Genomic DNA, 10,967 nt, shown 5'->3' with positions numbered 1-10,967 from the left:
AACACAACATATAGATAAAATCATGGATAAATAGCTCTTCCAGCACGTCATGTTTATTTAGGGATAACCCAAACAGTAGATGTTATATAAGTTAGTCACATAACCCTTTTTAATGGTTTTATGGCCTCTGTCGTTGTAATGCAACCTTTGGAGTGCCACGTTTCTCTCTCTACAAATCTACAAATATATAAAGCAAAATCAACTTTGGTTTAGTCCTGACTAAATATTTAACAGTATATTTACGCATGCCGCACTGTAGAGCATGCTGAGCAAAGGCTTTTGATGTTTTTATGTGCAAACATGCAACCGAGGAGCACATGGAATATTATAAGATTATAATGCTTCTAGGCGTGCAGTGCATTCTGCCAGACCATATAACACACTCACATGATGTCAATAAAAAAGGGGGAATAAATTCAAATCTTAAATTTGCAAATGTGTCGATAAAGCAGTGCCATAAAACACATGCCTTAGAGCATATTGTGTAATCTTGTTATGATAGCAGTTACAGGTCTTAATCTGTTTTACATGAAAAATATGCTATTCTAATCCCATATAAGAAGGTGAAGCTGAAGGTACTGTCCTTTTAACACTAAAATGTTAGCTGTCAACCTTAATGTTAAACATTCTGGCTTAAAGAGCAGATAAACACATCAAAATCCAAAGAAGACTTCTTATCTCAAGGAGCTGGAACCTCAGCGGAGCGTGCGACTCCAAAGTTCGCTGTACGAAGTTTAACCATCAGCGCTTTCTTCTTTGGACTTGCCTTGAAACATTTTTCGATTATTAGGCACTATCTTGATGATTGATTTCATAAAGTAAAAGGCACAGCATCCACATGCTACTGTAATATCCACTGAAAGGCTTCTGCTAAGTAATTTAGATTCCTACTGTGACAAGTGACTGTTTATAATATTACCTGTACATTTTTTTTAAATCTTTTGACTTTTCTTTTACAGCATATTTCAACATATTTCTCCAAGTTTCTTGAGTGAGAGTCTTTATTTTAAAGATCCTGCTTCAGAGTCACGTCTGTATTACCGCTGACTTGTCAATGACTGACGCGTAAAAGCAAGCATCTTCTCTGATGTGAATCGCTGTCGCCCCCTGCCGGACATCTCCTGCACAAGCGAAATAGGATTTCACATGAGACGCTGGTGCAGCTGTGAGATTACCACACCTCAACGCCACACTAAAGCCACTTTGCGATCTCATTTTAATCCAGACTTAACCATCTTCAGACGATTGCTTTACAACAAAAAAGTCCCATTTTTGCCATGTGCCCAGGATTTTTCTTTTGAGTTGGACTGTACCTGCAGCTGCAGTATAACCTCCTGTGTGAACCTTCGCTATGTAACTGCTTTATCCCCCCCAGAATAATCCGGTGTGTGGGCGTAGGCATACCAGATTTTCAGTAACTTGAATTTTTTAACTTTGCTTCCAGCTGTGCTTTCTCTCAGGATGCCTCTTTGACCCTGCCAGTTATGAGATACTTATAAGGGAACTCAAGACAAGGCACTTATATATTAAAAAAAAGATACTAAAAATACACAAGAAAGAAAAAAGAGCCTCACAAATGTTTCTTATCAGAGTGTAGCTTGATAAGGGAAGTGATGTGATAGCATCACACAACTGCTGCAGATTCGTGAGCCGTACACGTCCATGATGTGAGCCTGCTCATCCACGACATCCCAAAGGTGTTCTTTTGGATCAAAATCTGGTGACTGTGGAGGCATGGTCAGCAAAAATAGTCAGGAGGGCTGGGGCATTCAAATAATGCTCATTTGACACGAACACACCCAAAGTCCCAGGACGATTACATCTCCACCTCCAGTCTGAACAATTGATAAAGGGCAGGTGGTTTCATACTGGCATGCAGTTTACGTCAAAATCTGACCCCACAAACTCAAACATTTTTTCCAATCTTCTATTAACCAGTTTTGGTGGGGTCAATGTAAACTGTGTAAACTGTGCCCTTCGTTTTGTGTTCCTAACTGACAACAGTGTGGTTTTTCTATTGCTGTAGCCCATGTGCTTCAAGGTTTGAAGTGTTTGTGCCTTCAGATAAGCTCTTCTGCATACCTTGGTTGTAACAAGCGGTTATTTGAGGTACTGTCATTTTAGCTTGAAAAGTCTGCGCATTATCTTCTGACATCTAGTATTAAGAAAGCATTTTTTTCTAGTGGACTGTTCTTCATTTCCTGTTTTTTTATGTGCCTGTTTTTGACGCACCCTCTGGAAACCCTAGAGAGGTTCATGTGGGGAAAATCAGCAGTTTCTGAAATAGTCAGACCAGACCATCTGGCGCCAATAACCACGGTCAAAGTCACTTAAATGGTATTCCCTCATTCTGATGCTCAAGTTTAATACATGATTATTAAAATAACTCAAAGTTGTACTTTAGGGCTGTAAATGAAAAAAAAATTACTTTCATTTTGTTTTTCCTAAAAAGTAGTACATTTGATACACAATACACACGATAACTTAACTTGTTATGTCATGACCATGGGTTCAGGTGGACTATGGAACATATGACAAATACAACAAATGCAAAATATAACTTTAAATATCTTCTTTAAATTCAAAAAAATAATTTTCCATTTGTTCTTTCCTTTAAGCCCAAAAGTAACTGACCTATTTGTGAAAGCAGCACCAGTAGAAAGTGCATTACAAGCAGTTCCCCGATACCAAGGCCTGCCTAGTTTTCTTTTTGGGTGCCCGTGTGCCTGTGCAAAGACAGGAGGGAGTTGGGTTGCATCAGAAATAGCGCTCCCACCTGCTGAGGATCACTGGAAAAAAAATATGACAGGACATTTGTTGTCCCCTTCATCTTCTTCCTTTTACTGACACTCGTTACACACTGAGGTATTGTCTCTTTAGCTTGCCCACCGCTGAAAGCAGTGTACTGCTAATATGACAGATAAGTTGGTAGTGTATGCCATAAGAATATTTACTGGCACAAAAAAACCCAAGCTCTTAGAGTTATGTTGTCTATGAATTTAATGGAAATTATTGGGGTAAAATGATTCAAATACAAGCTGACGTAAGATATATATTGATTTAATTTAAAAATTGCAAAGACAAAGAAGTTTGAGATGTAACAAACTGAACAATAATACTGGCAAGCAATCTTCAGATTTCTAGCAATGAATATTTAATACTCTATCTTGAACTTAAGAGCTGCTGAATGCACTGCTCTTAAAGCCACAGAATGCAAAACTCATCCGCGATACTAAACTTGAATGGTATTATGTGGTCGGTCTATAATGGCGTTACAGTGAAGTCAAGTAGGGTCAGAAGGAACCATGTCTGACAGGCTCATCTTTTAGCTGACAGATATTCTCACTAATTTTCACAATGATTTCTAATCTGTGAGAAGCCTTCAAGAGAGCAAAGGAGCATTGACTGTTCCATGTAACATGTGGCTCTATATGAAGATGCCCTTTGTAGCTAATGCTCAGTTTACCAAAAACACCTTAGCGCTTGCATCAGTTTTATTCCAGTATAAGCCACTGGAAAGATTAGAAACTTGATGCTCAGGGGTTAAGTGATTTGCAAGAAGAGTCAGCGCTCAGGTCAAGATTAGCGCTCATACTCTGGAGTCTTTGTAAAGTCGTGCCAAAGAATTGTTGACAGTAGATGTTTGTGTTTTGAAATCTTTGTATATGCGCCTTCTTCAGCTTTGAGCAACTGCCTTGCTTTTTAATGTAGTTTATTTAAAGAGTGTGCACTGTTGGGATTTCTTTGACTGTTTTGGTAATTCTCACAGAAAGAATTTGTCATTTTTTCAAATGTCACTGAAAAATGACCCTAAAATGAAACAACAAATATTTTGAAACTCTGACTTTTCTACACCAAGATGCTCATTTCACCCCAGGAAATGAATGGCTGTTACATGCCTTGTCACACAGCAGATTTTTTCTGTCTTTACCAACTTCCTGTTTCCATTTCCTGAAAATTTTAAAGGACAGCATGTTGCTTTGAAAGCTGTATCCAGCATTAACAAGGTCTTGACCATTTGTGCTTGCAGTGATTTTTGCTTTCTACAAAGCTTTTAGAAGTGTTCCTGAGCTCATACAGTCATACGCACAGAGATTTCTCTGGAGTCTGTAAACCGTTTAGTCATGTAAAGACCTTGGATAAGAAAACCCCAGATTCTTTGCAACTGTCTGTAAAAAGAAAAAAAAATGAATTAAACTCTGTTTTTTCACTGTACCTGCAGTAAACCTTACCGCATGTGTTGACACAGCTAACTCGGTTAAAAGCAGAGTACAATGGTGAAGAGGCCTGATCTATTCTTAGAGTATGATTGTCTGCATTGGCTAGCCCCAGTAAAGGCTTTAGGTTTCTCATAAACAGCATATTTATTACTGAGAGAATCTCTTTAGCTATAATGAATTGATGTAATTGCTTAAGTTATATAGCTACTGGCTTCACCAACATAGAAGAATTGGCAAGCTTTCGAATGTCCTTTTTATGAGAACTTATAATAATGACAATATTTGTTACTAATATATCAGCTTGTGAATTTTTCCAATTATTCCAATTGGGAAAAATGATAACATTTCAAATGCTGATCTCTAGACAATACCATTAAGGCAATGCTACGGATTTATTATTACACTTTCCTTGTGTTGTCAGTGTCAGGGGAGGTGATATTTAGTGCTTGGTCTCTTGCCAGCACATTCTTGGGACCAGACGTTATATCTGCTGTCCACTGGCCATCAACCCCACATAAAAAGCTGCCCATTGTCTTCAGCAGCTGCCGTTTGACTCTCTTCACCTCCACAGACGCTCATTTACAGGTAAAAGAACAGATGCTATATTGTGTGTTTTACCTAGTTAAGGTTTCTCAGAATATTGCCAGAGTGACTAACAAGAAGGTACTAATATAATTTTAATTTTCTTACAAGATTAGAGCAGAAAATATAAAAAGTAAATAGATTTTGTAGACAATAAGACAGTGCTTAGCCAGTGTTGTTTTGGTTAAAGCTGTACAATATAGTAATTTGTACATACTTGTACATAAATGCTGTCAACCTAACAAAGAGCTGATCTTAAAAATCTGTGTGCAGCTGCTGCTGTCTGGCTTTGCTTTTTTTTGTCAGAACAAATGTTGCAGCTGATGTATTCGCTTAACAAATGTGCTGAGCTGTCATTAGTTAAACTGTAAAAAATACAGAATGAAAAAATTAATATTTGGGATGACGATCAACATGATGGAGTAAATACATGGTTCATTTTCAGTGTAGTTTAATGGGATGACATATTACACCAAAACATGACTAATACTAATAATAATAAACTTTCTTTTCTTCCATGTGTTTGTTTCTGCTCAAGAAGTTGAAGTGAGGTAAGAAAATTCCTTTTATGCCTGCTGTATGGTTCATATTTGTGAAAATGTTTTTTAAGGGAAAGTTGTGCTCGCTTCCTAAAAGGATAAGAATAGATAATGCACTCATGTAAACCTGCCGTTGCCTTTAAGATCATCGTCCTCATGTGTTCCTGCTTGCTGTTTCAGGAGCACGACAGATCCAGAACGATGAATCCCAGAGGGGAAAAGGTGAGCCAGCTATATTCCACAGTGTTAATCCTCCATGCATGGACAGGGGACACATTGTCCTTGCACACATGGCAAAGATGTGGCAGTGGTTATCTGTCAGAATTGTTATCTGCATCCCTGAGAGCTTTCCCCTTGACTTCATCCTAATAATAAAGCGTTATCTTTTTATGTGTGACTGCAGTAAGTGGAGTCAAGTTTGACACTCGCAGGTCTTTCCATACAATGTGCAATGTTTAATTTTAGTTGAAAGATACAGTGTACTTTGTTAGCCTTTTATTTACTGTACTCGACACTGTAAATATCACCTTACAGACCTAAATAATCAATATTTGATTTAGAATCACTGAGCTGATTGTGCTTTGGCTTTCTCCACAGCCGAAGTCGAAGATTTCGGCTTCTCGCAAGCTCTCCCTCAAAGTGAGTTGCCTTTACACACCTTTTTTTGTTTGCTATATATCCCCATGAAAACAAAACTTGATATTAATTTAATACTATTTTATATAAGAACAATATGACGAGCCATGCACATGCTGCAAGTTTCATTGACTCTTAGTGCACACTTGACTCACTGCCATATAACATAATACATACTGTTTATGAAAACCAACATAAATTATCATTTTTGTCACGGTCAGACTAAAACTTCCTCGTCCTGTGATTGATACCCATTTGTGTCCAATCAGATGCTGCTCCTCACAAGAGCCTGTGAGGATTTGGAGAAGGAGAGGCAAGAGAGGGAGGAGGAGAAAGTACGCTATTTAGGAGAAAAGTTGCCTCCGTTGCAAATGTCTGGAAAGTCCCTGCAAGAACTACAAGTAAGCTCTCTAAAGCCACAAAAGACCAGCTTTTGTAAAGCAGAAAATATAATACTATTAATGTTATCAATATCTGATCTTTTAGGAACTGTGCAAGCAGCTTCATACAAAAATTGATATTGTGGATGAGGAGAGATATGACTGTGAATCCAAAGTGAGCAAGCATAACAAAGATGTAAGTCTCTTTTATCCTCCAGACCTCTGCATATCCTTTGTATCTGTCAAATGTCTGCATTGAAATCGGGGGCTAAATTCTCTATTAACTGTATATTTAGGTCAAACCAGAACAGGCCGGCCAATATAACAGAAAGACATTACTCAAATATTATTGCAGCACTTTTACACTATGTACTCTCCTAAAAAACTAAAGAATAAGGAGACAAAGTGAGCTTTTTCTTCCTGTTTCTGTTTTTTTCATACATTTTGCGTCATAATGCTTTAGATCCATGAGCTGAAGCTGAAGGTACAGGACCTTGGGGGCAAGTTCAAAAAGCCTGCCCTGCGAAAAGTGAGGGTGTCAGCAGACGAGATGATGAGAGCCCTCCTGGGCTCCAAACACAAAGGTTCAATGGACCTCAGAGCCAACCTCAAGTCTGTGAAGAAAGAGGATGTGAAACAGGACAAGGTACCAGAATCGCCACTCTCACGTCTTAGCTCCTAATCTCTTGTGTTTCTCAGTATCAAAACATTTTTTTCTGATTTTTATTTCTTTTTTCCCGGTTCTCTTCATTCTCAGGTGCTTACCAGTGAAGTAGGCGACTGGCGTAAGAATGTGGAGGCCATGTCAGGTATGGAGGGCCGTAAGAAGATGTTCGACACAGGCGGCGGAGCACAGTGAGATCACCTCTGAAAGCAGGAAAAGTTAAGCTGTCTAGACAGAAAAAGTGGAATACCTAATGGGAGACAAATTGACCCAAAAGCTGCTGGAGTTTAGTTTGAGGTAAAAGCAAGTATAAATCCCACCTGTGCTGCATTTTACCTGATAGTCACTCAGTTTAACAACTCAATGCACTTAAAGTGTAAAATAAAAGCGTAGAAGCCCATGTTTTGTTTTGTTTTTGTTACCAAAGAATATTTTGTTTTGTTATGTCACCTTAAGACAATTAAAGAGGATTTAAATGAACACATATTGTTTCCATCGGTGATGTTCCATATCTGTACTTGACTTTATCGTGTTTCATTTTATTGGCACCAGAAGGATTATGTGTGGCACGTCAAAGGACGGCAAGCAGCTTGGCTGTTGATGGATTTAAAAAGAAAGATGAAAAGTGAAGGGAGGGGGAACAACAGGTGGCAGTTGCATTCTGTGTATCTGTTTCAGTGTTTTAAATAGACCTTGTGTGAAAGCAAAAGATTGTGTTTAAAGTAAACTCAAAGCAAATGAATAAAAAATTAAAAAAAAGGCTCCTTTTTTAAAATTGTTTTTTCAACTTGGAAATAATTTTGCTTTCGACATACAGTAGCATTTAATAATTGGAAAAAGCAAGTTTAACAGGGATTCATTATGACAAGTAACATTTAAAGCAGTTTAATGGCAGAAGTAAAACAAAGAGGCTTTTCCAGCACATGTTCCACCTTAGACTTTGACAGAATATATTCAGCCATGATGTCATCTTCTATAAATCAAAGCTCCAGAAAGCTTCAGAAGCCCACTAACACTGCCATCCTAGACATTTCATGCATTCATGCACTGCTTCTTTGTTTGACTGGGTTGTCTGGTTGCTGAAAGCCAGACATTGTTATCTGAGGCGTGACAGTAACACCAGTAATAGCTTCATGACTTCTGGAAGTGGTGAGTCTGTTTTTATACTTTTATGGACTAGAAACATCTTTGTGTGTTTTAAATAAAGCTGATAGGGCTGCACGCAGCATATCAGTGTTGCGTGTAAAGGACAGCTGACACTTTATGTTGTTAAAGAGCTGTTTTATAATGGTTTCTACATTTAAACTAATCTTATAAAATCAAAACAAATCAACAAACAAAACAAACAGGCTTAAATTCTCTGTCTATGTAAAGGAACAGACAGTGCCTATTTTCATATACCACAAATGTTGACAGCCGACTTGTCAGCACCACATATTGATGACTGTTAAGTGCAAAGGTCAGAAAGCTTTTTGAGCACTTTTGAAATCATCCAAGCATTAGTCATGGCTCATGTTAGCACGTTTGTGCCGCTTGCACTTCATTATCAGCGCCACTTGGTGGCAGCTCACAACAGCATTAATAAATCCGCTGCTGGGAAAAGTAATTACTGCTTTGAAAATTTACTTGAAACTAAATTGACATATTCTCATTCAAAAATCTATTATTGTTAATAAGGTTTCTAAACAACTGGTGAATATTATGTACATTAAAGGCTTAATACAGTTAATAAATACAATGCAGAAAGCTTAAAAAATACTATTAGCACTAATATATAATTAATTTGTAATATAATTGATGTCACCTATACATGACATTAATTTTATTCTAAAGTAGCAGCCCCCAACCTAACAACCAAACAAAATAAAACTAGTACCGGTACCAAAAAAGAAGATTTATTCATAACAGATGATAAAAACGATTGAAAAAAATAACGATAAAAAGCGACAAAAACCCATAAAAAACATAAATTTCCCGCCCGAGCGTCAGCTCTCGCGGCCCGGTACCAAACAACTCACAGACTGGTACCGTGGCCCGGGGGTTGGAGACCGGTTTTCTAAAGTGTGGTGGTGGTGCCAGGAATAAGCTTAGACTAATCATGACTAGTCTATCCTCATTCCATGTCTTTGGGGAATGCGGCTCAGGTCCTGCCCATGGCTCACATCTCTGTGATTCTGGATTACGTCAATGAAACTAGCCTAACTTAAAGAAACTTCCCACTATTTCACATGTTCTTCTACAGAGTAAAATACAGTTCGTAAGTTCTAAGATGGAAGTAGCAGAGCCTGACAATAAATAATTACTCTTGTGGCTCTAAGCAGTGCCAGTTCATTTCACTCACAGAATAACCCAAAGGAAAAGAAAAAATGAGCGTTAATCTGCAAAAAAAATAAAATGCCAGTGCTGATTACAGTGTCTGCAATGTGTATGTGCGTGTGGCCTGATGAGGAGGTATGATTGATGCCATTAATCTTCAACATAAAGCACAAGCGTTGCATTTATTGCTGCAGGGACCAGGGGTGGGTTGACGGTAACAGAGGGTGGTCTGATGATTAGACACACTGCCCTATGACAGAGACTCTCAGGCTCAGTTCTTTGTATGAAGTCTTGTCTAAGTTTCTTTCAGCGGTATGGCACATTCAGCCCACAGGCCACGGAAAAGCACTTTGTACTAAAGATAAAACATCATGAAATTTTATTATCAGCCAGTACCTTGTTGCAACTACTCAATAACTGGAAAGAAAAACAAAATGCAAAAAGTCAGTGAGAGTAGGCTGAATTGAAGGCAGTGTGATCAATAAGCAAGGCGACAGTCTGGAACTCTGGGACAGAAAGAATCAGACAAACAATCCAGACAACTGGGAGGACGGTAACAGACAAGCAGGTTTTAATAAAACAGCGGTAGCTTATACTGAACTGCGGTAGCTTATACTGAACTGAAAGACTGTAAGAATGTGCAGATGCTTTGGAAATAGGAAGCATGGAGGTGAGCTATAAAGTTGCACTTAATAACCTAATAAAGTGTACTATCCACCTGGTGTGAAGCTGGTTAGCTGGGTAACAGTTAAACTAATGAGGAAAGACAATGATCTGGAAAGTTTTATGAGGAACACAAAACCTTTGGAGAAGTAGAAATGCCTACAGGCTCTGAAATTTCACTTATTCCAAATCAAACTGTGCAACTTGGATTTAATAAACTTGGGCACAGCATCAAGCTTTACGTAAGTAGACTGCACAATGATAGCAAATCATAGGCTGCACTGCATATATAAATTTTAAATACCACAGGAATCACAAATAAACCATCAGCCTGAGAGAGAAGCGGGCTGTTATAATACTATAAGGTCTTTAAGACAGGATAGGGATTGGTGGATTGATAGATGTAGGTCAACTCTGTCCTTTTCTTTTGTTCCAGGCCAATTTTGTTAGTGAAACTTTTAAAAGGCAGGCCTTAAAGCCTCTCTCACAATGCGACATAACGCCAGATATTTGTCTGTCTAATACAGCCTTAAATCAGGGAACACCTGCCTTTTTGGTTTTATTTGTTTTTACTGTATTTATCTCAAGGTTATCATTTTGCCTTTCTCATAAGGTTGTCTTGTGTTTTGTGCCTTAAGTGGCCCCAAAGTGTAAACATTTTACATACAAAGTTATCAGTCAGTCACTGAATTTAGGGTTGCAACATTTACTCATAGCAAAGCAAAAAAGTGTTTTAAATATTTTTTTATTCATTTAAATCACCATTTCAACTTTCTCCCATTCCTTTGAGGGTGCAAACTAGCAACCTTCCTTTATGTAAAGCTTCTTTAGCTTCTGGTCTTCTGCTGCACTAACTAGAAGCTGTATATATTCATAGCTTCCTGGGGTGATGTGTCAAATAAGCAGCTTGAGGCAAATCCTGTTTCTTTTCTAAACGATAGTCTATATTTGGAGGTAATGACACAGA

At 38.1% G+C, this 10,967-nt stretch overlaps 1 protein-coding gene across 1 annotated transcript; it reads left to right on the top strand.

Moving 5' to 3' along the window:
- The first annotated feature begins 4,737 nt into the window (after window positions 1–4,737).
- Window positions 4,738–7,501, top strand: tnni1d (troponin I, skeletal, slow d). Its single transcript, XM_085251581.1, has 8 exons — window positions 4,738–4,805; window positions 5,341–5,353; window positions 5,522–5,563; window positions 5,939–5,980; window positions 6,247–6,378; window positions 6,464–6,553; window positions 6,821–7,003; window positions 7,115–7,501. Exons 3-8 carry the CDS (start codon window positions 5,543–5,545, stop codon window positions 7,214–7,216), a joined length of 570 nt encoding a protein of 189 aa, XP_085107707.1. The 5' UTR covers window positions 4,738–4,805; window positions 5,341–5,353; window positions 5,522–5,542; the 3' UTR covers window positions 7,217–7,501.
- Window positions 7,502–10,967: the final 3,466 nt, after the last annotated feature.

Source organism: Mchenga conophoros, linkage group LG17 (genome assembly GCF_057382185.1).
Source record: "Mchenga conophoros isolate Kocher_MC1m ecotype Shallow Benthic linkage group LG17, M_conophoros_male_GT1.1, whole genome shotgun sequence".
Lineage (NCBI taxonomy): Eukaryota > Metazoa > Chordata > Actinopteri > Cichliformes > Cichlidae > Mchenga > Mchenga conophoros.
The sequence above is the reverse complement of the archived record's forward strand: the minus strand, read 5'-3'. Positions and strand labels throughout refer to the sequence as shown.

What these genes read in the sequence shown, in the direction of transcription:
- tnni1d (XM_085251581.1), top strand. Translation starts at nt 5,543, where the DNA reads ATGAATCCCAGAGGGGAAAAG. An exon ending in AGTCCCTGCAAGAACTACAA is followed by an intron (nt 6,379 to 6,463) that starts GTAAGCTCTCTA and finishes CTGATCTTTTAG; the next exon opens with GAACTGTGCAAGCAGCTTCA. An exon ending in AGGATGTGAAACAGGACAAG is followed by an intron (nt 7,004 to 7,114) that starts GTACCAGAATCG and finishes CTTCATTCTCAG; the next exon opens with GTGCTTACCAGTGAAGTAGG.